This window comes from Rhinolophus sinicus, linkage group LG06 (genome assembly GCF_036562045.2).
Source record: "Rhinolophus sinicus isolate RSC01 linkage group LG06, ASM3656204v1, whole genome shotgun sequence".
Lineage (NCBI taxonomy): Eukaryota > Metazoa > Chordata > Mammalia > Chiroptera > Rhinolophidae > Rhinolophus > Rhinolophus sinicus.
Window position 1 is genome coordinate 118,306,101 of NC_133756.1, and position 19,022 is coordinate 118,325,122.

Below are 19,022 nucleotides of genomic sequence, written 5' to 3' on the forward strand. Positions count from 1 at the left end.
TGAGTTTGAGTCAGTCTTTCATGTACTTAAGTCATTTGTACTTTCTTTTTTATAAACTGTCTTTTCAAATCTTTTCCCCTTTTTGCTTATTAATTTGCAGGAGCTCTTTATAGATTCAGAAAATTGGCCCTTTGGCTGATGAACTGCAAGTAATTCTTTCTAGTTTGTCACTCATCACTTGACTTTGCTTGTTGTATTTTTGCCATAGGAATATATTTTATTCTTAGGAATGTGAATCTGTCATCTCTTTTTATGGCTCCTGGATTTTGTGTCAAGAAAGTCTTTCCCATTCCAAGATTACAAAAAAACTCGGTAGCATTGGTAATTCTATTTTTCTACTTCTTTTTAACATTTAAATTTTTTGTTTCTTTGGAAGTTATTTTGGGATATAGTGTGATCAAACTTTGTTCTCCTTAGATGGCTTCCCACTGTTTCCAACTCTCCATTGAGGAATCCATCCTTTCCCCTCTAATTTGAGATGCCACTTTTGTCATATTCTGATTTTTTTATGTATTTAGATCTGTTTCTGAGCTTTTTATTTACTTTCGTTTATCTCTCTGGTCTTATACGAGTATCATACTGCTTTAAATAGTGCAGTTTTGTACTATGTTTTCGTCAAGATCTTCATCTTGAGAGTCTGGTTCCCCCGAGTCCTGAGGAGGGGAGGCTGGCGGACGGAGGTGCCCAGGAATCATCAGGCTCTGTGCTCGTCATGACCATCCCTCCTGGGCACTGACGATGTGTCAGGCACGTTACATCGTACTTCATTTATTCCTTGTAATAATCCTGTTCCTCCGATGTGGTGCCCACTTAAAAAATTTATACCACTAACGTTTAGTGAGCACTTGCTATCTGGGGGCCGACCACTGTGCTACGCACTTCCCTTGCATGTTCTCCTTTATCTTCCCCAATCCCCGCTCAGGTAGGCACGCCCTCTCCGCATTTCACCTCTCAGGAATCATGCTCTGAGAGGTTAACGCACCCCACCCCACCCCATCCCCATTGGCAGCAGAGCTGAGATTTGACTGATGGATATGACTCACATGTGGCCCTGAGCCTTGGCCAACCATCTGCCATTTGGACCGCAGGACCCAGATTCCAGGCACCCCCAACAAGCCAACCTGTGGCACCTCTGTAAGGCTGGGTTCCAACTCTTCGAGTCCCAGCACCCAGGCAAGGCTCACTGAACACACGGGTGTACCTCCTGTGTCCCCATCCCTGCCTCTGGCATCACAGGCCTACTCAGAGGACAGTGGGTGGGCCTTCTGGGTGGGGTTCCTCCTGTCCAGTCAGATCTGAGCAATGGTGGTCACATGGTCGGGATGCAGGGTGGACATGTGGGGGGCGGGGAATCCCACAGACTTGCAGCAATGCTGCTGAGCATAATGGTGCCACTACACCATTATGCTTAACTGCAAAATTCAGAACAAAATGTTTAATTGCATTAGGGTTATGGGGAATTAGTTTTATTGCAAGTAGTTCCACTAGCAATTAAATATTGCCATAAGATGCTCTCAGAAACGTCCCTTCAGAGGTGCTTGCTGTGCCCTGGGCCTGCTTGGCAGGGGGCAGGGAGCCTGCACACTGGGGGGATTCCAGCGGACGGTTAGGACACTGCTTGGTCTCCCGTCACTGCAACAGCACAGCCCAGAAAGAGCACGACCTCTGAGACTGGCGGGATGGGGTTTGGGTCCAGATCTGCCCCCTCAAAGTACATGACCAAGCAAACCCTGTGCTCTGAGCCCCGTTTCCCTATGCTTAAAATGAAGGTGATAATACCTCACCTGGGACATTAGGAGTATAAACATGAAGAAAACAGGAAGGGCCTCCCCACTCCTAGGCACCTGTGGGCCCTCTGTACCTTGACCTGCATTTCTACCCTCCACCCTGGGTGGTATGTCACAGCCGAAAAGCCCCTCCCTCCCCATCTCAGCCTTGTTACTGTTTCCTAGTGGAACATTTGTTCCCAGGCAGATAGGCTGGCATGGCAAACCTGCAAAGGCAAACTTCCTCCCAGACAAGAAGGCATCTTCCCTGCCTGGCAGGAAATCGAGATGGATCGGCCCGTCTCTGCCCTCACTACCTGGAAACTCAATTAAGAGCTTGTTCCATCGTCATTGGCAGGTTCTCAGGATGCTGCTGAGAGGGGGCACTGCAGGAAGAGAGAGAGGGACAGGGCCTGACTGGCAGATGGAACAGCTTCGGGCATGCCCTAGGGTCAGTCAGGGCACAGTGTGCTGGCCTTGGCTGGCCCGTTGTGGAGCAGGCTAGGGGCTTTGGGACAAAGGTGTGACCTGGGTGTTAGGAAGGCCTGCCTGGCAGTGTGGGGAAGGTAAGAGCCAGGGCTCAAGGCGGGGGTCGGGGGTGGGCTGAGGAGCCAGAAACCAGGCTTCACTTTTGGGGAGCATCTGGCGTTGCATTAGCTGTTTGAGATCCCACCCGTCCCCAGAGATCTCTGTCCTGTGAAGGTCCCATCTAGTCTTCCATCAGAGCTGTGCTTGCTTTCTCCAGGAGGTGGTTGCAAGGGCAGCCCCCATGATACATTAGAAGCTAGAACCTTGGAAGCTGGGGCTGAGAGCAAGCCTTGGCAATGGCATAGGTGGGACAGAAGCCCCGCCCCCCACCTTGGCTTGCTGGAGCCTGAAGAGCTCCTGTGAGCCTGTGTAGGGCTGTGCTGGGTATCAGGCCACTGCAGGAGACCTGGCTCCTCAGCCTCCTGCCCCTGAGGTCTAGGCAAGTCAGCCTTTCCCTGCAAATTGCTGGCAGGGCTGGGCAAGGCCTTGGATGTGACCTGCTGGAGAGCGCCCTCCCCCCATTGGCTGGGTGACCTCCTTCCTCACACCCTTGGGGCTGAGCCCCGCCCAGCTCCCTCCCACCTGGTATGCTCTCTATTCTCCCTTGTTTCTCTTGCGTTCTGGTCCTCCCTCACTGGGTCTGCCTGCCTCCTCCTGCCTCTCACTGCCGTCTCTGGCTCTCTGGCTTCTTTCAGTCTGTGCCTGTCTCTTCCCTCTTCCCCCCTTCCCTGCTTTGTTCGCCTCTCTTGCACTCTGTTTCTTCCCGTCCGTCTCTCAGTCTCTCCCTCTGCTTCTCTACCTCTGCTCCCCTCTCAGACACACTGGGGACCTGCGGGCTGTCCAGCCACCCCTGCTCTGACCCCCTGTCTGCTGGCTCTCCCCCTTCCAGATAGCACTGGTGGCCATCCTGGTGTCCACAGTGGTAGCCATGTCGGCCGTGACCCAGCTGTGGGAGGACGAGTGGGAGGTGCTGCTCATCTCCCTGCAGGTGAGTTGGGGCTGTCGCAGCTGCTCCCCCCAAACCCTCAGAACAAGGCACTGCCTTTTTATCACTCCCATCTCTTCAGACCAAAGCCCAGAGGGAGCAAGGGAGGGTGCTATCGTCCAGAGTCCCCAGACTCCCAGTTTCCTCCTAGACAGAGTTGCCTGCTCCATGGATAGAGATGGGCCATCGGGATGTTGGTGACCAAAGGGTCTGGCATGGCTGGGCGTCAGCGGTCCCTCTTGTCCCTTCCCACACAAGGGCGCAGCACCGTTCCTGCACATAGGGGCCCTGGCTGCCATCACTGCCCTCTCCTGGATCGTGGCGGGACAGTTCGCCCGGGCAGAACGGTCCTGTAAGTACAACTGGGCAGGACCTGCCCTCTCCATGCCCTTCAAGTCCCAGGCCAGCTAGTCCTGCCTGCACCTAGACTTTACCTGGGCGTCCTGCAGATGAGGTGGGGCCCTCGCTCTCAATGTGGGGAGTTTCGTTCAGCGTGGCCCTTGGGTTCCATGGGGGGGCTGCAGCCTCCATCAGCCTTTCCTGCTTCCTCTTCTGCATCCTGGTGTGTTTATGTGAGTTAGAGGCCAGGGTCACCTTCCCAGCAATGATGGGGGCTTCCCATGGCGCTCCCCTCAGAGCATCTGGGTCAGGACATGTGGAGGGAAGAGGGGTCCTGCCCCACCCCCCGCCCAGGGCTCATGGTGGGGCTTGGTGGGAGCCCAACGCTGGGCAGACAGTGCTCACAGCCTGTGTCTGCAGCCTCCCAGGTGGCCATCCTGTGCACCTTCTTTGCCGTGGTGTTTGCCCTCTACCTGGCCCCTCTCACCATCTCCTCCCCCTGCATCATGGAGAAAAAGGACCTGGGCCCCAAGCCTGCCCTCATTGGCCACCGCGGGGCCCCCATGGTGAGTGCCACGGAGGGCCCTAACAGATTGGGGTGGGGGGAACAGAGCTGCCATTCTAGGGGGAGGTAAGCAAAGACCTATCTCCTTGGAAGACCTTGTAGGGAAATGCATATAATACATGTAATATAAGAATAGCAACAATTTTTAGCCCTTTTGGGAAGTTTGTGGGAAGGTTTGATGAAAACGCTGGAGAACTTAGATGGGTTCTAACCCTGAAGACCCCAGAAGGCATTTTGCTAAAAACGATGTAACTTTTATCAAGAGGGCGCTGGAAAGACAGGAGGGTTTTCCAGACACTGCCAGGTTGTGGGTTAGGAAGGCCCAGGAAAAAGAGAGCTGCTGGATGTAGGGGGAAGAGCAGGGCCCACAGGCGATGGCCAGGCAGGAGGAGAACCCGCCCGGCTATGGGGAGCAGGGGAGGCGGGGCGTAGCTCAGAGCCCACTGCTAAAGGGAAGACAGTTGAACTGGGTTGAAATGGAGAGAAGAAGGAGTCAAAGTAAGAGACGTGCTTGTCCACCGACACCCCTGTGACCCCACAGTAGACCCGGCCCTGGAGAGGGCATTCTCCAGAGCCAGGCTCCTTTGGCCCCTTGGCAGCTGTGGGAGCCCCGACCCATTCTATCTTCTCTGTGCTGCTTTCCTCATCTTGTACCCTGGGATAAGGAGAGTGCCCGAGTGTCTGCCCGTGGGCCCTTCACAAGCGGGCCCTGTGGAGCAGGACTTAGCACATGTGAAGCGTGCAGCTACGGGCCTGGGAGACCCTCCTGGTACCTTGGACAGACCTGCCCCCTTCTCAGGTCCTGGGCTTCCTGTCCTTGAACCTCGGTTCTGAGTGAGAGGCCGTACAACTCCTCTCCCTCAGGGGGCGCGTGTGGACTTTGGGAGAGCTTTTCTTTGTTGTCACAATGATTGGGAGTTCCACGCGTGTCGTTCAATTTTAGAGTAGTCTAGGTGGCCACACAAAGTAACTTTTAAAAGGAGGTGTTGAGTCTGACAGGACTGCGAATCACCCTAAGTTCTCCCCCACTGTATGTGGTGGGCATTATTGTGCCCCTTTTCTAGATAAAACTCAGAGACCTGTGCCCCTGAGCTGGAGCCTGGTGCCCTCCCAGCACACTGCTGCTGGTCCCGGCACCTCCTGGAGGCAACCAGCTGGAAAGGCCATGGCTTTGACATTGGTGGGAGGTGGATTTGGGGTCCAGGTTTGCTATATGCTGCCTGTATGTCTTGGGGGTCACCTGTCCCCTGAGCCTCACGCCCCTGTCTATAGTGAGGGTAATTAGAAGCACAGCCATCCCAGGCAGCGGGGCCCAAGATGAGAGCTCCTGTTCCATCCATCCATGACCCAGATCCCCACCCCCCTGCTCTGGAGGCTGGAGGAGGGCACCTGCGGGTGTGCTGAGGTGGGGAACGAGGGGCAAGGGAAGGAGTGAGGTGGCCCAGCATGGATTCTTTTCTTGGTACAAAAATTTCAAACAATCACAGAAATGGAGAGAGTCTAGTGAAGAATAGCATTAGTAAGGCCCAATACCACCTTCAACATCTATCAGCCTCTTGCCATTCTTGTTTCATTTATCGCCCTACTTTTTTTTTCTGCTGTCATACTTTAAAGCAAATCTCAGCCATCGGATCATTTCACCCATACGTACTTCAGGATGTATCTCTAACACGTGAGGACTTTCTTAGGACATAAGCACAACCACGTTTTTATTACACCCAACCAAATGAATAACTCCTTAATATTACCTAACATTGAATCCGTGTTCAGTTTTCCTTTATTGTCTCCAAAATATCCTTCTAAAATTGACTTGTTACAAATCATGTCTTCTAAGTAACAGCCCCCTTCCTTGTGTTCTGCGTGCTGTTTATTTGTTGAAGAAACAATCACTTGTCCTGTAGAATCTCACACATTGTGCATCTGGCTGATTGCATTCCTGTATTTTCTGAGGGGCTGGCAAAGGTATCTGCCACGACTCCGCCACGTGTCACTGTGACGGCACGTGTGTCTATCTGTACCGGTGTGTAGCTGTGCATTGGTCCCCGGAACGCCCTCCGTGTGGGAGATTCTGATTCTGGGCCCACACATCTGTGGGGAGCCCTGTGCACGTTTGTCTTGGGGGTGCTGTCCGTGCGCCCTTGGGTGCTGTGTGCACGCACGGACATTCATGTGCGCACTAATATTAGGTCGTACCGACTCCAAAGCTTAGACTCTTAACCACAGTGGCCTGCCCACCTGACTGTGACAACCCCCCCACCCCACGGGCACGCACACACACACACACACACACACACACTCACACTCACACTCACTCCTGACAGCAGAACCACACATGGGCTTAGGCCCGAGGTAGTGGGAGCCCTGAGATAGGGTTAAGAAGTCACCCTGGAATCCTGCATGCTTCTTGGCGTCCTCCTGGACTCCCAAGGCTGGCCAGGGAGGGCCAACTTCCCGTGGCTCTCTCTAGGAGGCCAGCTCCTAACCCAAGGAGACCTGAGTTGACAAAAGCCTTTAGAAAGAGACTTTGCCCCTACCTTTTTGCAGCCCCAGCCCAGGCAGAAGAGAGTGAAGGCACCTTGGGTGGTCACTCGTGGGAGGCTGGCCAAAGGACAGAGATGAGATGGGTGGGAACTCCACCGAGTCCACACCTCTCTCTAGATGCCTCTTTGTCCCGCTCTACCTCTAGGTGGGACCTCGCACAGCCCACTTGACTGGGAGACAGGCAGCATGTTCCCCAAAGCTGCTCTGAATCAGGGAAACGGGAAAAATGGAACTCATGTTAGACAGACCGCTGATGTGTTATCTCACCTATGATAACATTAGCCCATTTTATAGCTAAAGAAACTGAGGTTCCAAAATGAGGTCATGGCCCAGGTCAGTGACTGGGAAATGGAATTGCTTCTTCTCAGCTCCAAAGCCCTTGCCATGCCAGGCTGCCTCCCAGAGGAGGGGCGTGTGTTACATGTTGGGGAACAGCCTGGCCACAGGGAGAGAGGATGGGAATGAGCATGTCTTGGGAATGAGATCAGCCATGGGGACCCTTTCCACCCCACCCCTTCACTGTCAGGAGTCCTCCCTCCCTGGTTTCCTGGTCCTAGCCCAATCCTTGGTATGGTGCTGACCCCCAGCGGCAGCAAAGGGTATGACAGGGTCCTCACACCAGACAGAACCAGGGAGACAGAACTGCAGCTCTCCCAACTGAAGAACCCTCAGTGAACACTGAATACATGCTCCCAAGGGGAAAATGCAGAAACTGAGGTCTGTAGGAGAAAGATGCACCCAAGGTCACAAAGCTGGTTAATGGCAGAGTCAGGGCTAGAACCAGAATCTTCTGACATATATGCTGTAGGGCGAGCAGCTGTCATTTATTAAGCACTTATTGTATAGCAGACAGCATGCTAAGGGCTTTTAATCCAGGCAACAGTCTCAGAGGTGGTCTTGTCATGACTGAATAGATGAAGAAAATGGTTACCCCTTTGACACCTTGCCATCCTATCTACCGTGTCCTCTCCCTCCGGGATCTTCAGCTGAACTCAGGGTAGAACAAGGGAAAAACCTGGCGTTCAGCCCCAGCCCAAGACTGCCATAAGGCAGAGGACTGTGAAAAAAAAGCCCTCCCACCCCACCTTTGTGTACATTAACACTAACCACCCCTGCCGCCCTGTCCCCCTAACAAATGCTGTGATGCAGGCATGATTTCACATACGAGGAAACTGAGCTTCAGAGAAGCTGTGTGGGTGCCCAGGTCACAAAGCTACTGCTTGGAGGAGTTGGAATTAGAACCAGGCCCAACATGGAAGATTTTCCATTGGCTGGGAAAGTGGGTGTACGTCAGCTAAATCTCAGCTCCTCCATCACCACCTCCTTTCCCCCCAGCTGGCCCCAGAGCACACACTGATGTCCTTCCGAAAAGCCCTAGAGCAGAAGCTGTATGGGTTACAAGCTGATGTCACCATCAGGTAGGTGTTTGGGCTGGGAGGACGGCACTGCTTCCCAACCCCACTGCATCCACATCCGGGTTTCTGCGGGAGAAACCTCAGGTCCCAGAGCCTCGGAGATGGGAGGGCAGAGGCTTCGATTATCCACTGCAGAACAGGCACCCTGTTTGTGAAAATGAATCTGTGCCAAACTCCAGGACATAAAATACAGGAAAGAACAGATGCTCTTGGTTCAAGCAGGGTTAGCAGGTTGGGACTTCTCCATATGAAAACAAGACTAGATCTGCGGGGCTCAGAAAGATGGAGCTCAAACACTCTGATAAGTGAAATAAGCACATTGAAGGGCAATACATTCACTGTGATGTCAATTATATTTTAAAAGACCACATGAAAATGATTTATACATTTTCTACAAGTAGATATATGTGTGATAGTATCAAGGGCAGGAAGAATCCACACCAATCTAACAGATTATCTCTAAAAAGGGGAGAGGGGCAGGGCTGCCATGTATAGTTGCACAGGTTGGGTACTGAACAAGGGCACCACATAGGTGAGGACGCTTTCCCAGTGTAGATCATCGAATTATAGATTTATCAAAACTTTCTAGTAGATGGTGGTAACATACCCTGAGGAGGTGGGGCACAGGTGCCTTTTACTGTTTCACACTAAGGTACCACACAGGCTATTGGCAGCTGCAGTGGAGTAGACCAGGATGATGGTGGAATACAATGTCAAAGGGGCCTGCATTTGCACTGTTCTCATTATGGCGTCACATGGGCTGGGTTCTAAGCCAGGTTCCACTGCTTACGGGCTTGTGGGCCTTGAGCTGGGTACTTCCCTTTTCCAGCCTCCTTTTCCCCGTTATCAAATGAGGTGGCACTTACCTTCCAAGGTTGCTAAGAGATCAGGCCCAGCCCTCCGTCCTCAGCAGTCCCCACCCCATCTGCCCCTCATAGAAAGCTTGATGGAGTCACCCATCCGTCCAGTGCCCTCCCTGTGCAGACAGGGAACCTGAGGCCGAGAGGGGCGGGGCCTGCCTGGGCTCCGGGGTGCGTTGGTGTAAGTGGGTGGGAGGAGTGCGTGTGTGTGTGTGTGTGGGGTGATTATTGTGGGCAGGTGGGGGACCTGGATGGGCAGTGACTCAGTGGCCCCACCTTCCTACAGCCTGGACGGCGTGCCCTTCCTCATGCACGATGCCACTCTGCGGCGTACCACCAACGTGGAGGACGAGTTCCCAGAGCTCGCCCGCAGGCCCGCCTCCATGCTCAACTGGACTGTCCTGCAGAGGCTCAATGCTGGCCAGTGGTTCCTGAAGGTCTGGCTGCACCTGTCCCAGTCCTAGGCATGGAAAGCACGGGCGGGGACCCCATGGAGTAGAGGGCCAGGGCGGCCATCAGCTCAGGTGACCCCCACTGTCCGAGCTTCCCTCACAGCCAGGCTGGCTGGCAGCCTCCTGGGACTCCTGCCACTGTAGCCCTCATAGCATGGTTGTCACTGCTTGTGCTGGCTCTGTGTCCCCCACCAGAGAAAGTGGATGGTGACAATAGTCCACAGTTAAAATTGTGAGCTCTGTAAAACTCTAAAGGGAGGTTGGTTCTCTGGTCTGAAATGCTATTAATACTAAAGGAGAAATGTGCTGGGAGCTGGGCTATGTTCCAAGCAAATCATTCTTTTGGGAAGCAGGGTGTGGGGTAGAGAGGTTAGGGTTGGGGTGTCCTAAAGCCCCACAGGGCCGCAGCCATCAGTCAGCCTGACATGCACACACACTGGCAGCTCGGGGGTCTCCACGCTTAGTAGCCAGGAAGGCACATGGAGGCCCCCACAGGGTTGGTGAGGCAGCCATGTGTGTCCTTGTCTCCGCCAGACGGACCCCTTCTGGACGGCCAGCTCCCTGTCACCCTCCGACCACAGGGAGGTCCAGAACCAGTCCATCTGCAGCCTCGTGGAGCTCCTGGAGTTGGCCAAGGGCAATGCCACGCTGCTGCTCAGCCTGCGTGACCCTCCGCGGGAGCACCCCTTCCATGGCAGCTTCCTGAACATCACTCTGGAGGCCTTGCTGCGCTCAGGCTTCCCCCAGCACCAGGTGAGGCCTGGCCCTGCCTGGGAGCCCAGACCTGGCTGGAGCAGGACACCAGCGGAGACTCACTGGGTCCCCTCTCCAGACCTCAGAGACCACATTTGGAAAATGGGGGTAGCATGCCCCTCCCCTCTCTGGTGGGGTCATCGTGGGGACAGGAGGGGAACAAGAAAGTCCTTTAAAACGTACAAAGGGCAGGAGCAGGTCCAGGTTCTCACAAACAGTTATTTCCGCGAAGCATTGCCCACATTCTTGTTGTGTAATATTTGTAGATTAGAGGAATCCCATGCCAACTTGTGACGCACACTAGATGCTGGTGGCCACGTGCACAGTAACTGACATTTAGGTCATCAGTCTCATCATGACAGGGGTCTAGAGGGGAAGCTCCCTGGCTTGTTGCCAAAGCAATTCACAGGCGTGGCTGGGACCACGTCCCCTGGGGGATGACTGTTACATGTAAGCTCTCACCGTGTGCCAGGTCCCGTCTCTTAAACCTTCCAGGTGCTCTGAGGAGGGGTACACACACTAACCCCATTTTACAGATGGGAAACCTGAGGCTGCCCCATCTCTGCCTGCAGGTCATGTGGCTCCCTAGCAGGCAGAGGCCCTTTGTGCGGAAGGTGGCTCCTGGCTTCCAGCAGACGTCAGGCTCCAAGGAGGCAGTGACCAGCCTGCAGAAAGGCCACATCCAGTGGCTGAACCTGCGCTACACTCAGGTGTCCCGCCAGGAGCTCAGGTGCCCATCCCACCTGCCCCCGCTCACCCAGAGGAGGCAGGACTGAGTTCCTTCATTCTTGTCTCTCTCACACACACACACACACACACACACACACACACACACACGGGCAGAGGGGTAGACACACAGGAGCTCCTGGGTCAGAGCAGAGGTCCAGAGCGTCGGGCAGACCTGGGTTTGTTTCTGAGCTTGCCCTTCTGGGAGTGAGTGGAGAATCCTTCCTCTGGGGACAGTTGTGAGGCTGGCATTAGGTTGTGAAGGGGCCCTGCTTTACCAGCTTCCCCACTGGGCCAGAGGCCCAGGGCTGCATAGCACCCAGCCTGCCGCCTGCTTCACAGGGACTACGCATCCTGGAACCTGAGTGTGAACCTCTACACGGTCAACGCACCGTGGCTCTTCTCCCTGATGTGGTGCGCGGGCGTCCCATCCGTCACCTCTGACAACTCCCATGCCCTGTCCCAGGTGCCTAACCCCCTCTGGATCATGGTGAGTTGGAAGATTCTTGGGGGCCAGTATGCACCTGGGGGGAGCACCCAGGCCGGGGGGGGGGGGGCAGGCTCCATACTTTGGGCTCTGGTGAGGTCTCAGGGTGGGGGGAGTGCTGGGAGGGGTACAGGCTTGAGGCACGAGGAGGATTTTCATGGCCTCCGGGGTCTGCCCTGGGGTGCTGGGAGGTGGGAGGAACCTGGGCCCGACCCACAGGGAGAAAATGTCACTTAAGACCCCTAGAGTACTCTTGCCCAACTACTTGGGTCTTTTGGTTTGGGGTGTTGTTTATTATATTTTGTTTTAAAGGAAGGGAAGGCATTAGAAAAAGGGTAATAAGACAAGAATGGAGAACATTTAAAAATGTCCTGAGGTTACAGCGAATGGAACCAGTTTTCAGTTGCTTGATGGAGCTGACTGCCAGTCCCAGCTCGGCCACTGGGGGCGTTGGGGAGCCCTTGGCTTCCTTCCTGTGCTCCCACTGCCGCCCTCTGAGGCGGTGCAGGCAGATGGAGCGTCTCGTTACCACTAAGGCAGGGTCAGTAAATCAGATCCAGGTTATGGAGGGGCCAGTCCATCTGCCTGCCCATTGTCCTTAAAAACCTCCAAAGGCTCAGCACAGAATGAGATTCAATAACACTGACTGTGGCAGCAGTAGCAATGAGCACACTTGAATTTTGGGGTCACAGAAGTTGACCAACAGCAGGAAGTGCCCCTGCCCCACCTCTCCTCCAGTTGCCTGAGGTCCAGATTGCCCTCCTGGCACCCTCTCCACTCGCCCTAGAAGGGAAGCGCCCACTCTCCCCACCCTGCAGTGATACATGTGCTCTTACACCCACACAGAGACACACACTCACACTTGCAGTCACGTTGCACCCTCGACTCATCTATTTGTCTTTCATTATTTTGTTTTATTTTTAAACTTTTTTTTTTAAGTGTGCTTTTCCAGGACCCATCAGTTCCAAGTCAAGTAGTTGTTTCAATCTATTTGTGGAGGGCGCAGCTCACAGGGGCCCATGTGGGAATCGAACCGGCAACCTTGTTGTTAAGAGCACCGCGCTCTAACCAACTGCACCAACCGGCTGCCCTTTGTCTTCCATTATTCACCTCTTGCTTTGAGCCCCCTTAAGCACACAGACGCTCCAGCCTTAACACAAACCACCTCCACCCTGCACACCACGCAGATCTCTTTGCTCCTGTACGTGCGCGCTAATGCACACACACACACCCAGGCCCACAGCGCCCACTCCTCCAGGTCTTCCCCTGCCCCACCCCAATGGTGACAGGTCCTCCTGCCCGTGGGCCCTCAGTCTGGAGCCCGGTGTGGACCGGCCATAACTAGAGGCTGGCCTCGGGCCATCTGTCCACAGCCCCCGGACGAGTACTGTCTCATGTGGGTCACCGCCGACCTGATCTCCTTCACGTTCATCGTCGGCATCTTCGTGCTCCAGAAGTGAGTAGGCTCTGACCACATTCCATGGCCTTCCCTGCCCCCAGACAGGCCCAGCTCCCACCCCAGACAGGTGACCCTCCTCCTGAGCCCTGGGCCAGGAGAAGGCCTGACCAGATAACCTGTGCGGGGGAGAAGGAGGACTCCCAGTGCCCCAGAGCTGGGTGGCTTCTGGAATGAGCACCCAGCTGGGAGCCCAGAGCCAGCCTCTGCTGTGAGTTGCTGTGTGGACTCTGATGCATTTTGGTGGCTCCTCTCTGGTTTGTCTCCTCACCTGGTACCCAAGGCCTGGGTTCCCACCAGCACTCAGCACTTGGTCATGCCATGCTGGAGACTCCCGACCCCTCAGGACAACAGCTGGGATGGTGCTTGCAGTGGGGAGGGGGAGGTGGCCCAGGGGAGGGCTGAGGGCCAGGCTGGGGTCCCAACAAGCCATGAACCAATGGGAAGGGGTTTTATTCTTGACTGATGTTCTCTCTCTGTCCCATACCGCTCTGACCCGGCGCATGTCCCTCCTCTCTCTCCCCAACCTCCCCCTCTGCTGCACTCTGGCATCTCACAGCTATCACTTGATCAGGTAATTCTGGTGTGGTCTCCCTCCTCCTGTTCCTTTTCCTCCCTCTTCCTCGCCACCGCTTTCTCCAGTTCCTCTGAAAACCTGCACTGAGCGCTGTGCCTGGGTCAGGCTCCCTCACCATCACCCTCCCAGACACCTCCGCCCTCCCGAGCCATCCTCCCTCAGCCTCCCTTCTTTTCCCATCTCGCCTTGTGTACCCCTCTGCTCTCTGTTCCTGCTGCTGTTTCTGCAGATGGGGAACCAGTGTTTCCTTGCAGGTTGTTGACCTGGCCTCTCTCTGTTCCAAAGGGTCTTCCTCTGGGAAGGGGCTCTGCCTGGGCACCCCACGTCCCCGTCACTTGCAGGGCCATCACCAGTGCCCAGCACGCACACTACCAAGTCCATTTTGCCTTTCTCGTCTGTCACCTTCCCCACCTCTGGGTTTGCCTCTCCCATAGCTCACTCTCTGTTTATCTTTCTGTGTCTCTCTCATCTATTTTTCACTTTGTCTCTGACTCCCCCCCCATACACACAACCTCCCCCACTTTCCCTGGGGAGGGTCTCACAGTGTCCTAGATGGGCCTGGCTGCAGAGACCCTCGCCTGCTCCTTCCCTCCTGGGGTTAATGTTAACTTCCAAAATGAGACCTAGGTCTCAGAGGTCAAATGCCTTGGGACCTCCTGGGTCAGGGGGCTTCACTGACCTGCTTCCAGGAGAAATTCTGTGCTCCCCAGCTGTGGGACGAGCTCAGTGAAGGGGATTTATGCAACCCTCCCCCATTCTCAGTCGGCACACATCCACACGGGCTGGCAGGTGCTGTGCTGGGCCTGAGCAAGGAGTCAGGCTGTGGCACACAGCCCCGTATGCTGGGGAGGTGGCCATGATGGCCCAGGTGCTGGCACGGAAGTGCTCGGCCCGCTCAACATAGTCAAGGCGGGATCAGTCTTCCTGGAGGTGAGAGGCCTGATGGAGGGGGAGCCTGGGGGAAAGAGCACTTCCTGTGGGCCTCATTCTTCCACTCATTCACTCAACAGGTATTTAGGGCCCCCCGCCCCCCACAAGCAGGTATTGAGGTTGGCTGTCGGAGACACAGTGGTAAATAAGAGACTGGCTCACTGCCCACAAGGACACGGAGGGCACCAGCCCAGCCAGAGAGCAGGCCGCCTTCCCCTCTGCCTCCTGCTTTCCCCTCGTCTGTCTGCAGCGTTCACCCACCCATCTGCCTGTCCATCTGTCCATTTCTGCTGCGCTGACCCCATCTGGAAACAAGTGATTTCTTGTGGAGTCTGGGCTCCCTCCATCCACCCCAGCAGGGCTCAGTGCCCTGGGGAGTTGGGTTCTTGTTTCCAAGCTGACCCCCGCTTCTCTTGGTGGGGGTTGGGTGGGGGGGGGTCCAGTGAATCCTTCTGTCCAGGTCACAGAAAAAGTCTCTAATTCAGGAGCCAGGGATTTGAGGCTAGTTCAGAGGAACTACAACAGGAAAAATCGTGCCGGCTCTGCCTGGCCTCTGCATGCCCTGTGCAGCCCCACCTCTCTGTCCACTTCAGTTTACACCCCCACACCCACTCTTGCGCCTGGCCCCTGCCTTGGCCATCAGAGGTATTAACGCCCCAGCTCGTGCCTCCCGTTAGGGATCATGCACCCCACTCTTCTAGGGTTGTTAGAACAAAGTAGCAGCAGACCTCACCCCAAGTCTCTGTAACACCCTTGCCTCTCAACCTGTGAAGACCAGCTCTGAGCCAGGCCCCTTGCCATCTCCCCTCACCTCCCTGCTTTCCTTCATGTCCTCTCTGGGATTTTCCTCTGGCTCTGCTCTGCCTGGTCATGATGGTGGAGCCGTAGGAGACAGGACCTGGGACTCCCCAAGATTGGGGTGTACCCAGGGCAGGTCATCAGTCATTCCTGCTAAGCCATCCCCCACCCCAAATTTATCCCCGCCAAAGAGGATCAGGTACATAATTGGGGGCACCTGAGACAGAACTAACCAACCCCAAAACATCTTCCTGGGCAAGGGGGAGCTGACCTCGGGTTCTGGACGTTAGAGGGAAGCAGGAGAACCCTGGCTGAGAGTCAGCAGACTCTGATCTGATTCAAGGCCCAGCTCTGCCCATCGCTGGGCCTCAGTTTTCCCATCTGCATAGTCAGACAAGAGTCCTGCTGGTCTCTCAGGCCAGATCCAGAGAGGCTGGAAGTGGGCAGGTCCCTGCCCCAGGGAAGGGTAGGGAAGGACCCAGTGCTCACAGGGCCGTCTCTGCAGGTGGCGCCTGGGTGGCATACGAAGCTACAACCCTGAGCAGATCATGCTGAGCGCAGCCGTGCGCCGGGCCAGCCGGGACGTCAGCATCATGAAGGAGAAGCTCATCTTCTCGGGTACGCAGCCACACACAGGCCGAGGCTGGCACTGGGCTCCGCGCCCTGCACTCACCCCACACGTGCACACACATGCAGGGACACGACACGGATATACAGACATCCACACACACGGAGGCACACCCTCCACAGACAGTCATCCACTGCAGATCCTGCAGCTCACTGTCAGCCCCCAGGGTGGTGGGCAGGGGTGGCGTGAGGGGAGGAGTCTGCTTTGAAGGCCCATCCCCCTTTGCCTTGTTCATACAGGGACCCCACATACAGATTTCACTCCTGTTGTTGCCAGCCCTAGTCTGATGGAGGAGGCAGCTATATAAGCAAATACATGGAAAATTGGGTGTCCCTAGACCTTGAACAGATGGTGCTGAACCAGAATGGGGGTACAAAGAAGGAGAGAGAGTCAGAGCTCCCTGGGACAATGAGGAAGGTTTTGGAACCCACTTTGCAAGGAGGTGACATAGCTGAAATGGAAATGATGGCTAGGAGAGGCGTGGGTGACGGGTGCAGAGGGAGGGAAGGGCATTCTAGGCAGACAGCACGTGTTCGGAGGTAGTGAGGGAACACTGCTTGCAAGGGCACCAAGAACTAAATATCACTCCCTACAGCTTGTGGGGGGACGGGGGGCTCGGACTTCATTCTGACAGCAGGGGAGGGTCGTGGCAGATTTGTCTTTGGCCACGTTTGTGGTAGGGCTATAACAAAGTACCCCAAAGTGGGTGGCTTAAACAGTAGTTCATTGGGAAGTCCACAATCAAGGTTGTCAGCAGGGCCGTGAGGAACGGATGTGGTCAGTCCTTTCCCAGACGTTCACACGGCGTTTTCCCAGAATGTATCTCAGAAATTCAGGTGATAGATGTGGACATGGAAACAGGAGAGATTTAGAGTATTTAGGAGCCGATGCCCTTGCATTCCAATCCCAGCTGTATCCCTAACTAGCTGTGGGAACCAGAGTACACTGTCTCACCTCCCTCGGCGTCGGACTCCTCGTCTGTAATGGGCTAGCACCGCATCACCGGGTATCTGTGAGGTTTAGCCCACACTGGGCCCAGAGGTGCTTGGTAAACTCTGCACGAAAGAGAGCCCCATGCGGTGACTGGTTTTGGTGGGGCTGGCTCCAAGGATCAAGGATAGTGTAACCATCTACTGTCACTCCTTCCTTCGCTTATTCCTCCAAGAGATGAATGCCAGGTACTGTTTTAGGTGCTTGGGGTACAGATTCTTGCCTGTGGGGCACTTACATTCCTCCTACCTTTGCTCGAAAACCCACCTTCTCCAGAGAGCCTTCCCTGTGCACCGAGGCTTTGTTGGAGCGCCTCCCCGAGCCCCATAGCCCTCTGGCCACACTAGGGAACTCATGAAGGAGGGGTGAGTCCCCAAGCCCCTGCACTGTGCGTGGCCCAGAGCAGTCGGGAGGGGCAGGTGGAAGGAATGGAAGGCAGGAGGCCACCCCCAGGTCAGGGCGGTTCTGCCCACCCAGACCCGCCCCCTTACAGTCCCCAAGGCCACTCGCTGAGCGCCTTCTGAGTGGAGGCTCCGGGGAGTCAGCCACGATCTTCCCCCCAGGCTGAGAGCTCCTCTCCAGGGCCCCTGCACCCCATCAAGCCACCTGCATCTCCTCTGGGTGCGGTCAGCCCTCCTCAGCAGACCTTTCCTGAGCTTCTGTTGTATGTCCAGTGCTATGCCAGGTACTGGGAACACACATGCCCAGACCTCGCCCCTGTCCTTGAAGTGCTCCAGATGCTGGGGGCCACACACGGTGACAGTATAGGATATGATGGGGCAGGGGAAACAGGCAGGGTCATCCCAGCCTGGGGGGAGCCAGGGGTGCTTTCAGGAGGCTGCAGGAACAGAGATGAGAGGAAGGAAGCCAGATTTTAAGACCAGGAGGGGTTGATCGGGGGTCACTCCCAAGAGAGGGACCAGTATGCAAAGGCCCTGAGGAAAGGAAACACCTGGGTGCCATGCTCAGGAGGGTGCAGATGGGTTTCTGTGGCTAGAAGGTGGCGTGCAGGGGAGACTAGACACCCAGGACGGCCTTGGATACCAAGTTCAATACCAAACCTGAACGCAGTGATTTCATCAGCTTCCAAGTACGTGAGTCATTGCGGTTCCCCTTCCCACGAATGATGCCAGCCATCCCGGTCCACCCCTCTCCTGCCCCCGCTCACACTCTCCCTCCCTCTGGCCCAACAGAGATCAGCGACGGCATAGAGGTGTCCGATGAGCTCTCTGTGTGTTCAGACAACAGTTACGACACGTATGCCAACAGCGCCACCACCCCTGTGGGCCCCCGAGGGACTGGCAGCCGTGCCAAGACGCTCATAGACCAGAGTGGCCATTAGCTGAAGACCTTTCTTCCCAGGCTGTGCCTAAGATGGAGATCAAGGAACCCGGAGAGCTGGCAGAAGCGTCTGGACTCGGGGTGCTCTGGGAGCTGGCTCCACAGCCGCCTCGTGGGCTCCAGCCCTTGTCTACCATGGACTCTCCTGGAGGGGGCGCTCCTCGCCCCTGAGCCCAGTCGGGCCAGGACTCCAGCCTCTCAGGTGCCCCTGCGGGCCTGGGGCTCCTTCTTCTGGAAAGTAGGGGGCCCGGTCCTCCTCTGAGACCCTCCCTCACACCCTGGTCTGCAAGCTTTGATGGGTCGCTGGGCCAGGCCATGCCCCTGTGGCAATGAAGGATGTGGATGCCCACGCATGACTGTCCTGTCCGTGCTGTGAGGAGGCAGCTGATTTCTCCGAGTTTCTCCTGCCTCAAGGGCCTGGGCTAGGCCTCTGCCCCCAGCAGCTCTGCTCTTCCGTCAGTCTCAAAGCACAAGGAGATTCAGCTCAGGAGGAAAGCCTGCTGAGACACTCCTCCTGACCAGCCTCCCAGCCCCCACTGCTGCTGGCCCTGCCCCAGGAGAAGGCCTGAGCCATGGCCCCCAGGAGCAGCTGGAGGTAGCCAGAAGAACACGGCCAAGTGTCCAGCAGACCCCTGGGGCAGAGTGGCCCAGGAGATGCACTGACACAACCTCAGTTCTCACATCAGTGGCCACTGGGGAAAAGTGTCCTGGGTATGGTCATGGGTGGGCATGTGGCCTTGGTGGCCTACAGTGGAGGGAGTGTGAGGGGCCTTGGCCACAGTGATTAAAGCTGCCATCTTGACACGTCATCTCTGAATTGCCATTGGGAGGGTGGGAGCAGAGCTCGCTAGGTTTAGGATTCAGCCCCCATGATTTGAGGAGGAG

General features: G+C 55.7%; 1 protein-coding gene across 10 annotated transcripts in view; it reads left to right on the forward strand.

The window, feature by feature from the left end:
* The window catches only part of GDPD5 (glycerophosphodiester phosphodiesterase domain containing 5), an 87,224-nt gene extending 68,278 nt beyond the window's left edge, over positions 1 to 18,946 (forward strand). For 6 of the 10 annotated variants that reach the window (XM_019726456.2, XM_019726455.2, XM_019726457.2 and 3 more), the window contains 12 exons: positions 3,184 to 3,282; positions 3,538 to 3,631; positions 4,039 to 4,184; positions 8,060 to 8,142; positions 9,286 to 9,436; positions 9,986 to 10,204; positions 10,777 to 10,934; positions 11,273 to 11,420; positions 12,791 to 12,873; positions 13,433 to 13,447; positions 15,684 to 15,796; positions 17,990 to 18,946. In XM_019726456.2, coding sequence (XP_019582015.1) covers positions 3,184 to 3,282; positions 3,538 to 3,631; positions 4,039 to 4,184; positions 8,060 to 8,142; positions 9,286 to 9,436; positions 9,986 to 10,204; positions 10,777 to 10,934; positions 11,273 to 11,420; positions 12,791 to 12,873; positions 13,433 to 13,447; positions 15,684 to 15,796; positions 17,990 to 18,138 — 1,458 coding nt within the window. In that variant the 3' untranslated portion in view covers positions 18,139 to 18,946. Of the gene's footprint in view, positions 1 to 3,183; positions 3,283 to 3,537; positions 3,632 to 4,038; positions 4,185 to 8,059; positions 8,143 to 9,285; positions 9,437 to 9,985; positions 10,205 to 10,776; positions 10,935 to 11,272; positions 11,421 to 12,790; positions 12,874 to 13,432; positions 13,448 to 15,683; positions 15,797 to 17,793; positions 17,963 to 17,989 lie in introns of those variants that run through there. The other 4 variants (XM_019726460.2, XM_019726459.2, XM_074335756.1 and 1 more) reach the window with 3 other exon arrangements.
* The last annotated feature ends 76 nt before the right edge of the window (positions 18,947 to 19,022 follow it).